Below are 18,085 nucleotides of genomic sequence, written 5' to 3' on the forward strand. Positions count from 1 at the left end.
CGAACACTGGCAAAAGTCAGCCAACGTATACTCCAGTAGTCTACAGCACTTTTCGGGATGCCGTCTGGGTCCCGTTCCCTCCCAGAGAAAGACCTATTCGCTGGGAGGAGATCCGCATAGACGGATCACATCCGAACAATAGGGAGCCACGATCCACTTGATCCTGTTGATAGTGATGTTTCGCCGCCCAGCGGCATGCATGTACCAAAAAATGCGAGAGGGTGGTACAACGTTCCACCTGTCTACCCGCCACACCCCTTTACTCCAGAACGATATCGCCTTCCTGTATATCTCTCTCCTCGACCCAGATTTCCTCCCATTCACCATCAACTTCTTGACACACCATTGAAGCCATAGGAGTTCCTGCTGTGACGGTCACACTAGGGACGTTGGACGCCATAGCCAATGCAGAAGTTGCAGCTGCAGGCATGGAGACACTTTCGACCGGGGCTAGATTGACCGATCCCAGGGAAACACTGAGGGAAGTGGAGGTCGACGATGGAGCGGAACTGCTACCAGACATGGTCATGGTCATAGTCACGTTCACGATGGTAGTCGAAGTGATCCAATCTGTCTGAATCCCATCTTCGTTCTCAGCCACCGCGGAAGTGGATTGTGGGGCAGCTGAGGCTGTAATCGACCCAGAGCTAGAGCTCGACATTGAAGCTACACTTGAGCCTGGAGCAGAGCTCGACTGAACAACTGCAGAGTTGGCAGGAGCTTGCGATGTTCCAGAGGCTGTAGGAGCGGAGCTAGTTGAGACGAGTGAAGAGCTAGATGAAGCCGTGGAGGAGACGGCGACACTGGTGGACGGCATGAGTGAGACGCTGTGACTCTGGGACGAAGACAGAGGTGAAGTCCCGTTGTTCCCGATGGTGTTGTTGACCCCAATCGGTCCAGCCCCGACAATACCGGTATTGTTGACTCCGTGACTAGGGTAAACATGTGTCGTACCGCCAACATGGCTTGTACCATTTGTAATGTCAGTGTTGGATGGAGCATAGCTCGAGGTGGTCATGCTTGGCCAGTTGTCAGTTGAAGGTGACATCGAGGCCGAAGGAGACACCGAAGCTGACTCTTCGGCAGAGGCAGATACAGAGGTAGCGGAGGAAGCTGAGGGCATGGCGGACGACCAATCGTCAGAGGACATTGAGGCAGATGGCGAAGCGGATGCTGACGCGATGGCCTCGTCGCTCGTGGCAGAAGCAGACATAGAAGCTTGAGCGCTACTGGAAGCTGCAGAAGCTGTCACGGCTGCGGTTGGCGGGCTCTGTACGCCAGTAGCAGGCTGTAAGAGAGGGTTGGTAGAGGTGGCGGGAGGTGATGCCGATTGGGAGTCATCGCTGACACTAGCCGAGGCTGATGCAGATGCGGATGGCCAACCATCCTCACTTGCTGAGGCTGATGGCGAAGCGGACGTTGAAGCCCAAGACGCGTCATTGTTGGCTGAGGCTGAGGCAGAAGCGGATGCCGATGCTGAGGCCCACGAGTCGCTCGCACTGGCCGACGCGGACGCAGAAGCGGAGGGCCACTGACCATCAGAAGAATCCATAGAACTTTGCGACGCGTCATCGACAGGAGGACTGCCGTATCCGTGTCCGTGGGAGTCCGTCGAGTTGGGAGAAGCATTCTCAGCTCCGTAATTGTGCCCATTACCACTGGAATAGGTGGAATTGGGATCGGTATCTGCTGTGCCTGTGCCCTTTGAGCCCTTGTGAGCGCCCGAAGAATCGGTAGATCCAGTCTTGGGATCAGATGAAGAGGAGCCGGTCGAGGAGTCTGAGGTGGACCCACCCGACATTGATGATCCTGAGGAGGGGCTATCGGTAGACGATGACGAGCCTGAAGAGCTGCCCGAGGTTGAAGATCCGGATGACCCATTCGAGGATGAGGAGCTGCTGGAGCCACCACTCGATGCATCACCGGACATCTGCCCGCCGCCAGTATTGGCCGAATCGCTGGGAGACGAAGTTCCATCCGAGCCAGACGCTGATCCAGAGCTAGAGCCGGAGGAGTCCCCTGAGGTAGTGCCAGATCCAGAATTAGGACTGGAGTCAGAACTCGAGGTGTCGCCTGAAGCTCCAGATCCTGAGCTTGAGGAGGATCCAGTAGCCGGAGATGACCCGGATGATTGGTCCTCCGGAGTGCCAGACGAGGACCCGGTAGTCTTTGTCGGTGGATCGCTAGCTGCCGTACTGGTGGGAGAGCCAGCGACGTCAGCTGCAGTCGTCATCGGTCCGCCGTATCCTGATCCATTGGCACTGGTTGAAGCCGCTGTGGACAAAGCAGACGAGACGGCAGGAGAGGGTGAAGACGACACCGCAGCGACGAATGTCGGAGAAGCGGTAGCTGTTCCATCTGGGCCCATGTGGACCACATAGTCCCACGTTCCGTCTGCTTCCTGGAATTAAGCGTTAGCGATGGAGATGCTATTATGAAGTAGAACGTACCTGTGTTGGCTCGAGAATGACCTCTAGGGTCATGGTCGGTAACATCTTGCCCATCTGTTGGGCGGCGTATTTCTGCGCAGCAGCTTCAATTTCTGCCGAGACTCCATCATCGTTTGAGCTGGATCCGACGGGTGTAGCAGCTGAAGGAGCAGGACTGGGCGAGGCTGACCAAGCGTCAGGTGATGAAGCATTGGGTGAAGCTGATTCACCAGCATCTGGAGATGGTGAGGCCGAAGGCGCGGCGGTGAAAGAGGTATAAGTGAAGGTATTGAAGGAGGCGGTCTGAGCCAGAAGCGAGTTGATGACTGAAGGATCAATATCGCTCGTAGCGGCTGGTCGAGAAGCATCCTTGTTATACCTCGATACTTGCGCATCTTGTACAGCGACGGATGAGGGGATCAAGTTTGACAATAGCTGAGAAGTAGTGGCTACTGGGATGCCAGTGTAGTCTGCTTGATCACGACGTCCGAGGGCTTTACGATGCTGCTTGCTTCTCCCTTTGAGGTCTTTCACCCAGAAGTGAGACGGCAACGCCAGGGTGGGAGCGATCAGGGAAGGGAACAGAAGAAGGAGAGCCAAAGTAGGAAGCTGCATGGTAAAAGATGTGCTCAACCGAGATTGACTTTGAGGGGATGAATGGGTGAAGGGTAAAGGGTGAAGGATGAATGAATGTGTGGATGCCGTCGAGGCAATGGGATGGGAAACGAGCTGTCCGTGTGAGGGTTATGTGGTCTACGCTTCAAGCGAGAGACAGACAGGTCGAAGAAACACTCGATCGACTAGCGAATCGAGGTGGAGTGGAAGTGGAAGATGGTCGTAGAGTCGACTGCAACTTGCCGTTGTCAGTGTTCCACGAGACCACTGATGAAAGTGTTGTAGGAAGTTAAATGTCAGAAAGTCAGAGCTCAGTGATCATTCATTGAGAAAAGCCTCTCTTAGGCCCGGAAGAGCCCAGGAAGACCTAAGCGGTGTCCTTCCCCCTGTCGCCCTTGTCATATAGCAAAGCATGGCGAACGCCAAAGATTAAAGATTACCCCGGCATTCTCAGCTAGAGCATGTCATCTCTGCTCGTTCTCCACCTTTCTTGCCTGCTATTTCAATCGGAAAACCCTCGTCATTACAGCGCCTCCTCTTATGAGGCTGAAGAGTCGTGCCCTTACTTCGCTATCGCCCCTTGATATGAAGTTCATGAACTATACAGGGATCGGCAAGTTGGAATGGCAGGATGGGAGATATCAACTTTTGTAGATGGGAGATGGCTGGATGAAGCATGAAAAGAAAATCAGCCACGACCTTCTTACCGGTAGGGCCAATTGTATTCGAACAGAGGTTATCAACAAGGCATCTGTCTGTGCTGAGTTTCGCCACGTCATTTTGAGCGAATGGGACTTGCACAGAATGTTGCAAGTTTCGCTGGGATTGGATGTAAGAGCCATCGTCTCAGTATCAACCACCCCCTCATACCAAACACACCATGTCCATCTTCGCATCGTCTTCCCGGCTCACTTTGCCATCTCTGTCCTTACCTTGGCTCGGATCTACACGTCAGCTCAGTGGAGCCCATCGATACGTCAAGGGCAAACCGAACAAGCTAAAGTTACCAAAAATCCGATCTCCCTATCAACAACCATCGACCTTGAAACGACCACCAGTGACTGATCCTGGATCCAGTTCATCATCTGACGCAGCTGCTTCAGGCTGGTCTGAAACATCACCCTTTATCCCTAGTCCTCGCACAGATTTCGGTTGGCGACCATCAGCATTTACATCATTAGAGAATTCCTCACTTCAGCTTCATCATTCCCCACCTGCCTCGGCTCCTAGCTACACCACTGGAAATGTCCCTGATCTAGTCAATTGGCTGGGAGGAGAAAGTGTCAGGTTATCTGGAGAAGAAAGGGCTCCGCTAGCGAGGAAATTGGGTCAGGATCTCAGAGAACAGACATTGGCTGTCAAGTCCGACCAACCGTTATGCGCAGAGATCAAAAGGCTGAGAAGTATAGGGTTGAGTCGATCAAAGATCGTCAAGAGGTATGTCTTTCATCCCAAAGAGGGTTCGGCTTCGATGCTGATTTGCTCTTTAGGCTTGGCTTGCCGGATGATTACAGACTTGTCATCAGCGCCATTGCTCCTGAATCAGCGGAACAAGCAGCAAAGAGAGAAGCTCTCGCCGAACGAGTGACAGATAAAATGTCGTACAGCAAGCGATTGGCGCGAGAAGTACGAGCTAGAAGGAAGGAGTTTTGGTAGATTATGCACTGCTCATGGGCATACAACAAGGTGATCTAAACATTTCAATGTCTTCATTCACTCTAATTCTTGGGCTTGAAGAAGCTTGTCAACTTGGCCATGGAGCTCGTATTGACCTTTTTGAGGGTTTCCACTCCACGACTTGTCGCAGACCCTTTACGCTTCACGCCCGCTGCCGCTTTCTCCTTGTTTGACTTGCTAGGAGGCATCTGAGCAGCCAGTGTAGCCGCTGTCCGATTGGCAAGGTACTCTTGCAGGGCAGAAAAGCTGCGGAGGGTCAGCGAGCTGTTTCCCCGAGGGAGAAATGCTGCTTTGAGCCTACTTGAAGGAAGATTGGAGAGCAGAAAGAACGCCTGCCGGAAGATACTGGGCGATGTGCTCGATTGAAGATTTGAGTCGTGCCTCTTGAGTTTTCCGTCAGCATGTCTTCAGAATGGGAGCTGTAAACTTGCCCTTTGCAAGTTCTGAATGGGATTCATCCGCCAGCCCGTCCCTGGCGAGGCTTCGGACCAAATGATCAAAGCTGCCCCACTGAGGTGGCGCAGCGAAGTGATCGACCTTGATACGCAAGAGATGAACGATAGCGTCCATCGATGGTCGATAATAGGCTATGCTGGCAGGCTTAGAAGATGATTCACCTGTGGAATTCGGTGATGGGGGTCCAATAGGCGCCACTAGAGCGACATGAGCCAATTTCCACTACTTCAATCCCACCTTTCTTCTCGCAGCAGAGCTTGAAAGCCCTTCGGACACTCTTCAGGTTCAAAAGCTTTTCAACATCTTCGTTCCAGCCTCCACGAACGGCGGAAGAGCTGGATGTGAATGGTGGAGTGAGGGCGAACATCGGGGACGAGGACACCGTGGAAATGAGGTCTGATAAAGGTTGGAATGGGCGATTTGAAGGGGTCTGAGTGGGAATGAGGGAGAACACGAGCGGTATGACAAGAAATAGAGGGTCCACAGGGACATGCATCAATACGGTCCCCGCTGCGCGCGGTATTCAGCAAAGAGGCTTCGCTTCATAAGGTCTGAGAAGGATCAATCAGGCTCACCGTCAATCTGCGAGTCACCGATGAACCACGTCCGTCGTTTCGAGCCATTGAGCTTGACTGCCTCCAACACTGTCTCTTTGCCTTCGGGTGATACATATGGGAGGTATAGCTGGGGACTTCCCGTTCTCGGATGTGGTAAACGCAGATAGGGATGAGATCGAGACAGATCAACGTCTGGGTGAGGGGAGTGAGACTAGCTCGGCTGGGAAGATATGCACGGATCAACCTACCGTTGGGTATGAGAGAGACGTAGTCTATCATGTCTGAGAAGGCATGCACTGTACGGTCGGTTCAAGATAAAGTAGTCCAGAGTGTCACAATGTTCAGAAAGAAAGCGCACGGCGCGTTCTAGTCGCGTCGTCGCGGGGAAATTATGCCGTCGGATTACTGACAGTGCGGCTGAATCAAGCAATACCAGCGACGAGGTCGAAGCACATCTACAAGAAGTCTTGCACCATTCACGAGCTTTGGAAAGAACGATGGACTGCATGTAAAGACTGGAGCTCAATATTTCCGACTGAAGCAGACTTGTGAAGTGGATTTGACTGGACTCTGGATCACGATCCGAATGACCCCTCACGAGGTACGAGGCAGACAGTCCGCAAACGCTCGCCTAGTCTACCCAAGCCCCTGTCTTCTTGTGCCAGATCTAGACGAAGAAGTGACCGTCAGACGATGTGTCTCAATAGCAGAGTCCAGGCTCACCTCGATGCCTTCCATATCGCCGTATCCCGCTTTGGCCGTCACACCCTCCGGGACAGGCACATACTCTGGACAGCTGTCTCTCTTGATGGATATCATCTTGTGACCCTTGGGAATGGGTGGAAGAGGGTTGGGCGAGTCAATAGTCGATGCGAAGGGATAGATCCACTGGTTTGTTGGAGCACAATCGTTAGCCAGAGCTGGACGCGCATGGACAGCTGGATCTTGGATTGGCAGGGATGAGGATGATGATACTGAACTTGACTCACATGAGGCCACTCATCACTGTAGTTCCAAAGCATGCTGCTGCAGTTGGAGCAGAAGCTTCTCTTTGAGGAACCTTGTTCTTTGGGTTGATCATTTTCGTCAAAGCTCATGGGAGCAACGTAGACCCTGGAGAGCAAGACATTAGCGAATAGGACATCATGACTGGCATCAATCAACACATGGACCAACTTGATCTTGTCCTTCCCTCGAATGATGTTGAGAGTATCCGTGTTGCCCATGATGTTCACGCTACCCATGTATCCTCCGACTTTGCGGCAGATGGAACATTGGCATAGCTGGAGGGGAAGCGCGAATGATGAGTACGACACGATGAATGCAAAGGGGTAAAGGGCTGGCTCACTGCAAATGGTACAGGCGTATTGGACTGATTGAAATTCAGCGGAAATGTTGGTGATGACCTCATCAATAACTCACCTCGACTGTATACTTGACTTGCTTGCAGTGACACGTTCTGCATAGTATACATCAGCATAGCAGATGAACGCATGAGACTCCACTGACCCTTCAAGCAGGACTGGCATATTGAATGATGAGAGGACGGTTTGGCGAACAGTCGTCAATTATCAAGCTTTTATAATCTGGGTCGCGAGGCTCGGCCCTTGCCGTTCGTCTTGGCAGTGATCTCAAGCTCGCCGATGAGTCAGCCAGCCAGTCAATCAGCTAGTCAAACATGACAAAGGACGCTCGTCCTTCAGCAGCGTGCAATGCATGCGATGCAATGGCTCGCCATGCTTCGGAACACCCCTAACCACTATTGCCGCGACGGTTATGGAGTGAATGGGCCCCCATTGCTGTTCTACCGCTTAAAATAATTACCCGGTTCGTAAATATGAGAGAGAGAATCACATCATTGTACGGATGAAATGAATAGCTTTGAAAGGTTCATTGCATGTGTCGGTCGTTTGACAGTCGATTTACATGCTTTACTCTGCTTGAGAATGACCACCTCCGCCTTCCTCCCTAGTCAGCCCTCGCAGCCCTATACCAAGCCCACCAAAGCCAAGCACTACAAGCCAACTCATCCAGACTTGTTCAAAGTAGAGTTCTCGAGCGCCAACGGAACCGATCAAGGTCCAGACGAGGAGACATATAGCAGTCGCTTAGTCGCTGTTCGTGTGAGTCGATTCTGTTCGCGAGTAAGCTCTCACAGGACGAGCTGATTCACGCGGTTTCAGGAATTTCCCCCAAACACTGTCATCGCACCCTTGGTCAACCTGTCCCTCGCCGAGGAGAAAGCGTACTCTTCTGTGCAATATGGCGTCGGATCCCGAGATCACTTTGAGCTCAATTCGGACCTCTTGTTCAGTGAGTATGCTCAATGAGGTCTTACATACATCGAGTCATACACACAGACACAGCTAATCCCATCGGCTCAGTGAATCACTCTTGCTCCCCTTCCGTCTACCTTGATCTGCCTTTGGATCAACCACATCAATGGTGTATCCGGACTACATCTTCAGGGATTCAAGCTGGCCAGCCCGTGACGTTCTTCTACCCCAGTACAGAATGGGATATGGCTCAAGGATTCGATTGTGCCTGCGGATCCAAGGTGAGAGAAGCACCAAACGAGGCCTTCGGATCCGAAGTGCGGGCTCAAAATGAGCTAAAACAATTTCGACTCCTTAGGAATGTCTGGGTCAAATTCGAGGAGCCAAATACATCAGTCTAGAAGACTTGGAGAAGCGAGCACCAGTCAACCAGCATATCAAGCTGCTCAAGGCTCAGCAGCAAGAGCAGGAGCAGCAGTAGCAGCAGGAGCAGCGATCATTTTGAGCATCCATAGAGTCATAGAATGCATTCACAGTCCCAAAGTCTGGACCGTGGCACGGGTTTCCCCGACTCCCAATGTGGAGGTTCCCCCGTACAAAGTGGGGGGGAAGGGGGCAAAATGATGAAATATATGCCTCAAGAGGCGCGATCACAAGCGACTCGAATCGACATCGACCATTGTAGCTTACATTGACTGTGGATTTGGAGGATCCTGTATACGAACCATTGAGCGTCAAAGACCACAGACAAAGCATAGACGTGGGTGCGTATTTGGACGATCCTGTGGAACGCTGAATCTTTAAAGAGACTTTATAGACCTGAAATCTGGAACCGACCTCCTTGTAAACGAACATTCCGACTACCGGTCGTCCGCTCTGTAATCATCCATCTATTATCACGACCTTTGAATCCCTGTTATCATGCAGCCCCCAATCATTCAGCCCATGCCCCGATCTCCTTCCCCGATCCCTCCTGTCCCTCTGACTGACATCGCTCTCCTGCATGTCGAACATTCCAGATCTCCTCCTCCCTATGATCAACCGTCATCCTCGCGACCCTCCATTTCAGACGATAGACTCGTACCAGGAAAATCATTGGATATTCCATGGAGAGCTTTGATGCCCATTCAACTGTATCGTATAGCGGACGCTTCGGCCTACTGTGTCATATTTCCATTCGTCACTGCCCTCGTCACGTCCTTTAATGTTCCTCAAGATAAAATTGGACTGTATTCCGGATTGGCGGAGGGGTCCATGATGATGATGGAGGCTGTCGCCGCTCCCTTTTGGGCCAAAGCCGCAGACAGGTATGGAAGGAGAGCGGCGATGAACTTTGGCTACGCGTCGTCTATCCTCCCAGCTCTCATGTTTGGGTTCTGTTCAGGACCTTGGCAGTTGTTGTTCTGGCGGACATTGTGTAAGTCGAATCGTCCCCATTGATTAATTTGACTTTTCCTTCCACAGTCGGCACGATGAACCCAATAGGAGTCATAGGGAAGATTCTCGCCTCGGAGATCTGTCATCCCGGCAACCGTGCCAAAGTCTTCGCCATCTTCTCACCAGGTTTCGCGCTCGGAGCTATGGCCGGTAATCTGATCGGAGGAGAATTCTCTCATCCATGGCATAGACTCCCAGCATGGCTAGGCGGAGCGACAGAACTGTACAGGGACTGGCCATATGCCCTGCCATGCGTCGTGCTCGCCGTGTTGTGAGTCAGCTATCACTCCCTGCATCTCACTGCGGACAATTTCTGACATACCTCCTTCATAGTGGGGTCCTTACCGTCGTTTATGGCTTTGCAGAGCTGCAAGAGACTCGTCCGCCAAAGACACACTCTGACTTGTCAAAGTCGGAATCTGAAAAGGCTTCATCCAAAATCTCATATGCATCCGCAATGAAGGTGCCTGGTTTCATGCGGATCACAGTCATCTTTTGCTGTGAGTGGTGTTGATAGACCTCTAGTCAACACTGACGACACCTTCCAGTCTTTCAACTTTGTGGGTTTTCTTCCGACTCTCCGATGGAGTGCATACTGAAAGTACCTCAGCTGTATTATCGTGGGACGGAATGGCTTCGGTTTGGCTCTACACACAGCTGGATCGTGGTGGTCTCGCCATGTCCGTGAGTCATCATCCCTGGTGTGCTTGTATCGTGTACACATTCCTGACTTCTCAATCCCCAGGTGGATATCATCGGACTCCTTCTCGCGTTCAACAATTTTATCTACATCTTCACGAGCCCATACCTCTTGCCAAGACTGCAAAAGCGCTACGGAGCCGTCAAGACACTTCGAGTCTGTTGTCTCATCTACGTCCTCATTGCCCTCATGATGCCCTTATTGAGCTTCTTGGCAGGTACAGCAAGACCTCTCATGTGGTTCATGTTGTTTTGCTATCAGACTCTACGATGCGTTGCTGGACTGGCTTGGCCGTGAGTGCGATCCATTCGCGATCCATTTTGGTTCCCTTGTTTGCTGATCCGTCATTTTTTCCAGCTTAAGCGACATGATGACCACCGGATGCTTCGACGATTATCCTCATTTACTAGCTACTGGCAGTGCGGTATCCCTCATCGCTGGAGCATTTGGACGGGCCATCGGACCAGGTATTGCTGGATGGATTTACTCCATCTCAACAGAGTACGAATCTGGAACTTTGGGAAGGCAATTGCCCTGGGTGACCATCCTTCTCATATCCTTACCTTCAGTCGTCTTGTCTCAGTCGATGCCTTCTGACGCGGGTGGAAAGCACGACAGCTCAGGGTACGAAGCCGTCCCGATGGTTGATTCGGCTAGACGGGATGAGGAAGAGAGCGATGAGGAGACTGTGGCTTTGCGAGTCACCGGTACAGACGTGTGAGAGAAGCAAACTTAGAGAAGGTTTCATGTGGACGGGATGTTACGAGCGTGCATGTTGGTACTATAGGTGTCTTCACGTCTAGATCGGTGAAGGATCCGACTTTGGCTGTCTCACCATTGAGCTCTGAAGCCATACGGCAGATGTTTGCCTGCCTGAACCCAACCCCCCCCCCCCCCCCCCCCCCTGGGATCTCCCACGGGCCTCCTGCCCCCCTCGTTCATACATAAATCCCATTCATTGCCTCAATTCTTACCTGGCGGTTCTCATGCCAGGCGATGGATCGGAGACCTGATACCTTCGATTCGACTTTGCGACATTGAGTTCAGTCCTTTCCCCTTGTACGTGACCGCTCTCCGACTCAAGCTGTGTGACAGGTGCACTCATCGAGCCTCTGCTCACACTTCTTTCTATATGTCCACGGAAGACAGTGGCAATGCCACATCTCGCAGCCTTCAGAATGATGCACAATATGCTACGTACCAAGAAATATCTGTAGAAGGATTGCATATTTCAACCTGCTCAAAGTGAACATCTATCGAGATCCGTTTTAGCGAATTACAAACACCGCCCTCGCCACCTTCTCACGACCCTCTAGCATCCTCTTGCTCATCCAGACGCTGCTGCAATTCCCTGATCTTGTCCTGAAGCTCCTTCACTTTTCGCTTGAGCCGTGTGACCTCCTCGCTTTCGCCCTCTTCGCCCGGGAGATCGTCTCTGCTAGGCCAGTCGAAAGGATCGACACGGTAACCTAGCGCGACAAGGTTTGACCGTGCGACCTCTGCGGCATCTTTCCGACTGTCCAATTTGTCGAGCTGGGTCAAGGCAGTGATCCGACTCAAGGCGGATCGGTTCTTCTGATGCGGGTCGGAGGTTTCGGAAGCATCAAAGCAAGCCGCGCATGATGCCCTGCCTTGTTGTATCATTGATTTCGTCTTTTGGACATTATCGAGATCACGTTGTACAGATTGCGTGACGAAAGCTCCGTTGGGTTGCAGAGCCAAACGTGTAATGTCGATAGCACGACCGTGCTCGAGTAAGACTTCTTCGAAATTTGTTTCCCGGATACGCCGTTTGCGTTCTTCGGAGGCGCTGCTCTGGATCAGCGGCAGGCCCACAAAAGCAGAACTGTTCTTCTAACGGACCTCATGAACCAATCGAACACCATGGAGAATTGAGAGATGAAGTTCGATAGTGTTGCGGGTCCCCATCTATCGCCCCAAAACTCTGGAAAAGTAAACTGCACCGTGTCTCCTGCTATGTCCATAAGACTGCGGACGAGATTCAATGTTGAGACCGCATGATCAGGATGGCTTCCACGAATGGCGATCTTCACTCGCTTGAGAGCGCCGGACGTCTTTAATCGCGTTCTTGAAGCAGAGCTAGATTGATAATTCTGAGAGGCGAGCCTCGTATCGTTTCCAATCATCAGGCAGAGATCAGTCAGATTTGGCAATTTTGTCTGAACATCGACCAATAGTTCGGGCAGATCATGCAACTCGAGTAGGGAATTTGATGAAGACGGTGGGACCGTCCAGGAATTCAAGTGTATTTCGGTCACTTGCGGTCCGATCCTGGAGCAGAAGAGCGCAAATTCCTCTCGGCTGAATGGCTGAATCTGGGATACGGTGATCCTCTCAATGCTGGATTCTGGACGATCGTCGTCCAGAGGCTTCCCGAACTCGGTCTCACCTCGGCGCCTGACCACTCTGGCGATCTCGTCCAATGTCCAATCCAGTTCAGGGAATCTGATGGACACTACTGGACAAGGCCCAGGGTTTCCGGTGCCTAGAGCCCGGATGATGAGTTGCTTCCCCTCTGAATACTGTTTATCTTCAGCCCAGTATTCCTTGGGGTCGCTTTTGGCCCTCGCACCAAATATGATAATCGTCTTCCCGCTCGCATCCCAGCCCTCCCACTTGACTGGCTTCCATCGAGACTCGCAACCAACTATTCGACCTAGAGCAGTGAGTGTCGTGCGATGCTGGAACTCGATGCGCGGAGTCTTGCCATCAGAGAAAGTGGCTATGGTACGGTCGAGACGCTTATCAGATCGGTCATAGAAGGGGTCGTGAGTTGATCGCACTGTCTCGATGTTCGGGCAGAGTTCGCGTACGGTCTCGAGAATGTCCTTCTCGAAGACGCCATCGCCCTTTCCATTTTTGCAACGTCGTCGTGACCATTCATTAGCAGTGAGAGTCTTGCAATGATATAGGTACCTTCTTGCTTGTTCGGGGAACTGCGCGCACGTAGTGAGCGTCTGTAGAGAATCCAAGATGCTCAAAAAGACTTACAGGCCACCGTTTAAAGGTGTCGTACCTGTTCCAAGAGACAACTGAGTATCGTGTTCGAGCGTAATAATCAAAGGTACGGTATGAGACTCGTGTGATTCCTTGTCTTCTCCAGGTCTCTGAGTCAATGTGACCGAGTATCATATCCAACAGCTCTGTGGTCTCATGAACCCGGGTAGAAGCGAGCTTGGGCTGTGTAATAAGAGTTTGGGGCGAGTCATCCGTCTCCTCAGCCTCGCCAGATCTAGCTTCTTGTTTGGATCCACGAGCCATCTCGTCCTGCAACGGCTGATGCTAGCCTATGCTGGATGGAGCTCGATGACACACTGCAGATTGAGCGAATGTTGAACGTTGACATGCGAATTCGACGCGGTTGACGAGGATTTTGTAATCGGTTGTTTCAGAATTTGGAGCCCCACGTACAGCTAGGTGGCAACTAGAGCAAATGTATGCATAGTGTATACGGGACAGGAGGCATTTGACTGCCCAGATTGACTAGGGTCTGGGATGAATAGCGACTCAGTGACCTGTGCAGTGTCTATCCCTCGTAAATTCAGGGAGGTCTTTTGGCGTGCTGAGAGCCTCCGTCACGAAGAGAGTCTCGATGTTGATGAAGAAAGGGATGAGAAGTTAGGGCTTCTCACGGATGCTTCAGCCGTGGAACGACCTGTCTCGAGCTCATTGACGCGTCGGACAAGGAGCGGCTTCTCTAGAGGAGGGTACTTGTCCTACACACTCGTGATCCGGCAGACAGCTTCAAAGCTAGTGATACCGGGACTCGCAGATGAGTCCTGTCATTCATCTGTCCATCTGCTCCCTTTCGTGACCACGATCTACCTGCTTATGACCAACATGGTCGCTCTAAGAGCATAACGGTGCCATCAGCGCCATTTCTCGATGAAGACCTTGTTCTCCACGGAACCCCGCTATGGTGACCCCCCCCTCCAAGACCGATTTTTCGCCGTTTTTCCAATCTTCCAGGTCAATAAGCGCAACCGCAGAGTGAGAAGCAAGGTCACCTGCGGAATATAACTTACAGTTGGCTGCGAGGTACATACATCGCCGGTGGTCGAATGGTATACATGTCCATCTGATCATATCTATAGTGCCCAAACAGCAACAAAACGTTCACTTGAGTCTGCTGATCACCTCTTCCGTACATCCCCCTAACCTTGACCGCCATACAAAAAAACACCACAACGTTTGTTCATTAGCCGCCTAGCCGCCATTACCCCGCAGAGACGCCCTCTTTCCTCTTTCCGCCACAACGTCCAAAAATTTGGCCCCAGAAGGCGAGACCACAGTTACTTTCCTTTCAAAGAGCGACGACGACGACAACGACGAGGAGGGGGAGGAGTTATTTCAGACCTGGGGTACCGGTTTGAACTCGACACGCTCTTGTTATCCATTCCGTTACACATGGTGTAGTTCGTAAGAACTGTACGTGCAAATTGGTCTGATTTTCCACAAAACCCATCATCATCTCGGCTATCTCATCACCGTTATATTTTTCCCCCCGGCGCCCCCACTTCACTTGTGTGGTTTTTCGAGCAGTTTCGACCTTGCATCTATCCTTCGTTTCTCTCTTCTTCTTTACCCCGCCTTCAACTCCACATCCCCTCCGTTCTCCTCTCCACCCCCATGGCGCCCCCTCCAGAACATCAACAGCAGCAACAGAGCGCCAAAAAATCAAAGGCTTCTATACCCAATGACACGGTAGACTTGACAAAAGTCAGAGCTTATGCTGCTTGTCGGTCATGTCGGCAGAAAAAGGTCAGGTGTCTACCGGCGTCTACGAGCGGTGGAGGTGCGCGAGGTGCTGCTGCCAACAGTGATCAACCTGGACCATGTCAACAGTGTATATCTGGAGGTATAGAATGCACTTATCCTCCGACGAGGGATAGAGCTGCTTATTCCAGACAATATGTCCAGAATCTCGAAGCGAGAGTCCAAGCCCTCGAGATGACACAATCAAGAATGTTGCCCATGTTGGACGTGTTTGAGAAAGATCATCCTGGCTTGAGAGGAGGAACTCCGAGCATGCGAGCCGGATCGATTCCTGGACCTATACCGGGTACCGCTACGGGACCCCACACGACCACGCTCAAGCTTGAACCGGGTATCGATCTCAGCAGAATGTCAGAAGACAACGGTGGTGATCAAGACATGGATGACGATCCAGACCTCCACGAGTCATCCGAATCTTTATCACCAGACGGTGGTCAGATCACACAAGATGACAGAGGCAATTACAGATGGATCGGATCCTCCAACACTCTCTCATTACTCGACTCCCTCGCCCACAGGTCATCCCCTCAAATTCAAACGCCTCCTCTAGGTGGGGAGAAGGACGGCAAAGGAAGTGGAGCAGCTTCAGCATCATCTTCAAATCCATACTTTGGTCCTGTCGCTGGATCAGGTGTCGTCAATGCTTTGCCAGGAGTCAACGAGGTCATTTTTCCGGAGGAGAAGCAAGGCGCTGCAATGATCGATGCGTTCTTTCGGGACGTCTATCCTATCCTGCCCGTTGTCGTCGAGGAGGATTTCAGGAAAGAACACGCGGCCATCATGGAGCGGCGGTCGAGGGGAGAGCCGGAGAAGCCGGGCGGGGTGAGTCGGCCATCTCAAACGACGCTTAGAATTCGCGCTAACCCACTGCCCAGTTCATTTCTGTCGTATTCGCCATCTATGCATTGGGAGAACGTGTCTTGGTGACTTCGCAAGCCTGGCAGAGGGAACGAAGCAAAGTCGACGATAACAAGATACCACTCGACGACGATACAGTCTTGCCAGGGGAGGCCGAAGCCGGAGTGATCTGGTACGAGAGGTGAGCGAGGTGGTCGCAAATGTCGTGTGCAGCACGCTGATATTTTGTCGCTTTCCGCAGAGCCCAAATTCTCCACTACACGACGCTCAAAGACGTGAACATCCATCAGGTTCAGTGTCTCACCTTGATGGCTGCTTTCCAGGCCAGTGTGAATGCGATGCCCATGTCATGGTTGCTGGCGGGTCAGGCTATTCGGGTGGCTCAGGATCTCGGACTGCACGTATGTCACCCGAGTATTCACGTAGAGACCGGTTCTGACTTGTGCAGCGTTCGACGGCAAGAATGGGTATCAGCCTAGCAGAAAAGCAGATCCGAGCGAGATGCTGGTGGTCTATCTACGGACTGGAGAGGTGGGTGAAGACTGTAACGCAGCGCGCTTCCTTCTAATTATCTTGTTAGACTTGTTTCTGTATCCCTGGGTCGACCACTCGGCATTGAGGATCTGGATATTGATGTTGCTCTGCCCCTTCCCGTCGACGACACGGCCATGCGGAGATTTTCTAAAGACACGGACATCCCAGAGGAGCCCGAGAAGTCGACCATATCTGGATTTATCGCCTTGACCAAGCTGTGTAAGATCGCTGGTCGAGTCGCTCAGTTGCTGTATCGCCCGTCCAATGGCAGATCTGTCTCGGACCCAAGTTGGTCAGCATCGCAACAGAGCACCATTAACAAGCTCGACCGCTTGCTTAAAGACTGGCTGGAGAATGATGTAGTGAGTCGAATGACCCTACAGGTCTCCTTAGACTGACCTCGAAAAGCCTTCAAAGTACAAAGATCCATCCTCAACGACATCTCATTCTGTCCAACTTGTGTCTGCCACTCTTTCCAACGCCTACTTCACCGTCCTTCTCACTCTTCACCGGAATTTCCTACCCTCTAATCCCGATTATCCACGCCCGAGACCTCCTTCCAATTCTCAATCCCTCTCTCATCTCGTCGAAGCAGCTCGTTCCGTCATTCACGTCGCATCTCAACAGAGTGTCCTGTTGGCTCCCTCACACCATCTCTCGGCGTACTGCCACAACCTGTGGTCATCGGCGGTCGTGCTCCTCTTGTGCGAAGTACAAGCAAGGGACCAAATCGTCATTGATGCTGTTGGCTCAAGCGTCGAGTCATGCCGCAAGATCCTGCAAGCTTTGGAACCTGCCTGGCCTGGATCCAGAAAACTGAAAGAGCTACTAAATGATGCCGAGGCCCGAGCAAAGGAAGTGGCACTTGGGAACGCGTCCGGCGTCGCTCGACCCATGATGAAGAAGCGGAAGACATCATCTAATGGATCTGTCAGTTCGTCCACTGCCAAACGACCCTCTATGGGACCTCCACCTGATCGACATTACCCCAATGCATCCCCTGTGGATCCTCGAAGAGCATACGAGACGAGTAATACAAGGACAATGGTTCGAGACGACGATATCTTTGCCAACTTTAGCAATGGTGCTCAGCAATCGCAGCATCATCATCATCAACAACAACAACAACCTCAGCGATCTCCTTATACTGCTCCATCGAATCAACTTCACTTCACCCCTAATCAACTGAGCAATGCGAACAATAATCCGTTCGATTCGAATCCAAACTTGTTCGACGTCGGAGGCGTAACGTTTGACGGACTGGAAATGTTACAAGGATTCACCAATACCGATGCTGCGAATTTCTGGAACTCTTTCATCAGTCCTACCGGTCAGGCCAACTATGTCATCTCTGGTCAAAATACGCCAAACTCAAATGGACCGAGTCCAGGCGGTAATACGACCACCAACGGTAGCATTTGGCAGCAGAACGCTCAGATACCTGGCTCCACGCCACAAGCTTCGACGACCCAGATCCCTGGTCAGTCGGCTCCGGGTTTGAGTCCTACCAGCCCTACAAACTTCATGGGAGGTGACTTTTGGAGTCAGTTGGCACCTGGAGGAGGATTTGACTGGGCAGCGGATCCAAGCGTCCCCTTCAACATCTGATCCTGATCTACCTACCCCATTCTTGCAGGCTCGAATCCGATCATCCGATCGATGGAGTGGAACCTGACCTTTGAATGGTATACCTCGCTCGCTGAACGGACCTTGATTGACTTGTGAATAAAGAACCTTGTAATGCAGGTG

General features: G+C 51.9%; 8 protein-coding genes across 8 annotated transcripts; 4 read left to right on the forward strand and 4 right to left on the reverse strand.

Annotated features, from left to right (window-relative positions):
* Nucleotides 1–88: 88 nt before the first annotated feature.
* Nucleotides 89–3,392, reverse strand: BD324DRAFT_15644 (hypothetical protein). Its single transcript, XM_022012045.1, has 2 exons — nt 2,451–3,392; nt 89–2,401 (listed from the first exon to the last, which is right to left on the reverse strand). Exons 1-2 carry the CDS (start codon nt 3,042–3,044, stop codon nt 260–262), a joined length of 2,736 nt encoding a protein of 911 aa, XP_021874363.1. The 5' UTR covers nt 3,045–3,392; the 3' UTR covers nt 89–259.
* Nucleotides 3,393–3,879: 487 nt separating this feature from the next.
* Nucleotides 3,880–4,724, forward strand: BD324DRAFT_654450 (hypothetical protein). The gene is made up of 2 exons (XM_022018793.1): nt 3,880–4,481; nt 4,535–4,724. Exons 1-2 carry the CDS (start codon nt 3,925–3,927, stop codon nt 4,698–4,700), a joined length of 723 nt encoding a protein of 240 aa, XP_021874364.1. The 5' UTR covers nt 3,880–3,924; the 3' UTR covers nt 4,701–4,724.
* Nucleotides 4,698–6,114, reverse strand: BD324DRAFT_15907 (ribonuclease H2, subunit B). The gene is made up of 6 exons (XM_022012054.1): nt 5,983–6,114; nt 5,753–5,926; nt 5,415–5,687; nt 5,153–5,374; nt 5,023–5,104; nt 4,698–4,967 (listed from the first exon to the last, which is right to left on the reverse strand). The coding sequence occupies exons 1-6, from the start codon at nt 6,011–6,013 to the stop codon at nt 4,763–4,765; spliced, it is 987 nt and encodes a 328-aa protein (XP_021874365.1). The 5' UTR covers nt 6,014–6,114; the 3' UTR covers nt 4,698–4,762.
* A 1-nt stretch (nt 6,115) lies between these two features.
* Nucleotides 6,116–7,434, reverse strand: BD324DRAFT_15658 (Mss4-like protein). The gene is made up of 7 exons (XM_022012046.1): nt 7,244–7,434; nt 7,157–7,193; nt 7,083–7,106; nt 6,911–7,017; nt 6,724–6,847; nt 6,458–6,622; nt 6,116–6,401 (listed from the first exon to the last, which is right to left on the reverse strand). Exons 1-7 carry the CDS (start codon nt 7,261–7,263, stop codon nt 6,366–6,368), a joined length of 513 nt encoding a protein of 170 aa, XP_021874366.1. The 5' UTR covers nt 7,264–7,434; the 3' UTR covers nt 6,116–6,365.
* A 175-nt stretch (nt 7,435–7,609) lies between these two features.
* Nucleotides 7,610–8,554, forward strand: BD324DRAFT_678130 (hypothetical protein). The gene is made up of 4 exons (XM_022018975.1): nt 7,610–7,857; nt 7,918–8,047; nt 8,119–8,291; nt 8,369–8,554. Exons 1-4 carry the CDS (start codon nt 7,681–7,683, stop codon nt 8,489–8,491), a joined length of 603 nt encoding a protein of 200 aa, XP_021874367.1. The 5' UTR covers nt 7,610–7,680; the 3' UTR covers nt 8,492–8,554.
* A 282-nt stretch (nt 8,555–8,836) lies between these two features.
* BD324DRAFT_15952 (major facilitator superfamily domain-containing protein) lies at nt 8,837–10,937 on the forward strand. The gene is made up of 7 exons (XM_022012055.1): nt 8,837–9,427; nt 9,475–9,718; nt 9,781–9,947; nt 9,996–10,007; nt 10,058–10,131; nt 10,193–10,440; nt 10,505–10,937. Exons 1-7 carry the CDS (start codon nt 8,932–8,934, stop codon nt 10,866–10,868), a joined length of 1,605 nt encoding a protein of 534 aa, XP_021874368.1. The 5' UTR covers nt 8,837–8,931; the 3' UTR covers nt 10,869–10,937.
* A 324-nt stretch (nt 10,938–11,261) lies between these two features.
* BD324DRAFT_611798 (hypothetical protein) lies at nt 11,262–13,506 on the reverse strand. Its single transcript, XM_022014307.1, has 3 exons — nt 13,160–13,506; nt 12,011–13,104; nt 11,262–11,957 (listed from the first exon to the last, which is right to left on the reverse strand). Exons 1-3 carry the CDS (start codon nt 13,427–13,429, stop codon nt 11,450–11,452), a joined length of 1,872 nt encoding a protein of 623 aa, XP_021874369.1. The 5' UTR covers nt 13,430–13,506; the 3' UTR covers nt 11,262–11,449.
* A 1,291-nt stretch (nt 13,507–14,797) lies between these two features.
* On the forward strand, nt 14,798–17,944 carry BD324DRAFT_574985 (fungal-specific transcription factor domain-domain-containing protein; the record flags this gene model as incomplete). The annotated part of the gene is made up of 6 exons (XM_022013096.1): nt 14,798–15,766; nt 15,820–15,983; nt 16,044–16,203; nt 16,251–16,333; nt 16,383–16,698; nt 16,745–17,944. The coding sequence occupies 6 exons, from the start codon at nt 14,798–14,800 to the stop codon at nt 17,942–17,944; spliced, it is 2,892 nt and encodes a 963-aa protein (XP_021874370.1).
* Nucleotides 17,945–18,085: the final 141 nt, after the last annotated feature.

The sequence above is a fragment of the Kockovaella imperatae genome, assembly GCF_002102565.1.
Source record: "Kockovaella imperatae strain NRRL Y-17943 chromosome Unknown BD324scaffold_1, whole genome shotgun sequence".
NCBI classification, from domain to species: domain Eukaryota; kingdom Fungi; phylum Basidiomycota; class Tremellomycetes; order Tremellales; family Cuniculitremaceae; genus Kockovaella; species Kockovaella imperatae.

Bases quoted from the DNA above. Each gene is read 5' to 3' on its own strand.
- BD324DRAFT_15644 (XM_022012045.1), bottom strand. From the start codon at position 3,044: ATGCAGCTTCCTACTTTGGCTCTCCTTCTTCTGTTCCCTTCCCTGATC. The intron at 2,402-2,450 runs GTACGTTCTACT...GCTTAATTCCAG, and splicing joins TCATTCTCGAGCCAACACAG to GAAGCAGACGGAACGTGGGA.
- BD324DRAFT_678130 (XM_022018975.1), top strand. From the start codon at position 7,681: ATGACCACCTCCGCCTTCCTCCCTAGTCAGCCCTCGCAGCCCTATACC. The intron at 8,048-8,118 runs GTGAGTATGCTC...CCATCGGCTCAG, and splicing joins CAATTCGGACCTCTTGTTCA to TGAATCACTCTTGCTCCCCT. The intron at 8,292-8,368 runs GTGAGAGAAGCA...TCGACTCCTTAG, and splicing joins ATTGTGCCTGCGGATCCAAG to GAATGTCTGGGTCAAATTCG.
- BD324DRAFT_15658 (XM_022012046.1), bottom strand. From the start codon at position 7,263: ATGCCAGTCCTGCTTGAAGG. The intron at 7,194-7,243 runs GTCAGTGGAGTC...TATACTATGCAG, and splicing joins ATGCCAGTCCTGCTTGAAGG to AACGTGTCACTGCAAGCAAG. The intron at 6,848-6,910 runs GTTGGTCCATGT...CTTGCTCTCCAG, and splicing joins CGAGGGAAGGACAAGATCAA to GGTCTACGTTGCTCCCATGA.
- BD324DRAFT_611798 (XM_022014307.1), bottom strand. From the start codon at position 13,429: ATGGCTCGTGGATCCAAACAAGAAGCTAGATCTGGCGAGGCTGAGGAG. The intron at 13,105-13,159 runs GTAAGTCTTTTT...ACGTGCGCGCAG, and splicing joins ACACCTTTAAACGGTGGCCT to TTCCCCGAACAAGCAAGAAG. The intron at 11,958-12,010 runs GTCCGTTAGAAG...GATCCAGAGCAG, and splicing joins GTGTTCGATTGGTTCATGAG to CGCCTCCGAAGAACGCAAAC.
- BD324DRAFT_15907 (XM_022012054.1), bottom strand. From the start codon at position 6,013: ATGATAGACTACGTCTCTCTCATACCCAACG. The intron at 5,688-5,752 runs GTGAGCCTGATT...TACCGCGCGCAG, and splicing joins CGGTGACTCGCAGATTGACG to CGGGGACCGTATTGATGCAT. The intron at 5,105-5,152 runs GCAAGTTTACAG...GGAAAACTCAAG, and splicing joins CCATTCAGAACTTGCAAAGG to AGGCACGACTCAAATCTTCA.
- BD324DRAFT_15952 (XM_022012055.1), top strand. From the start codon at position 8,932: ATGCAGCCCCCAATCATTCAGCCCATGCCCCGATCTCCTTCCCCGATC. The intron at 9,428-9,474 runs GTAAGTCGAATC...TTCCTTCCACAG, and splicing joins GTTGTTCTGGCGGACATTGT to TCGGCACGATGAACCCAATA. The intron at 10,441-10,504 runs GTGAGTGCGATC...CATTTTTTCCAG, and splicing joins GTTGCTGGACTGGCTTGGCC to CTTAAGCGACATGATGACCA.
- BD324DRAFT_654450 (XM_022018793.1), top strand. From the start codon at position 3,925: ATGTCCATCTTCGCATCGTCTTCCCGGCTCACTTTGCCATCTCTGTCC. The intron at 4,482-4,534 runs GTATGTCTTTCA...TTTGCTCTTTAG, and splicing joins CGATCAAAGATCGTCAAGAG to GCTTGGCTTGCCGGATGATT.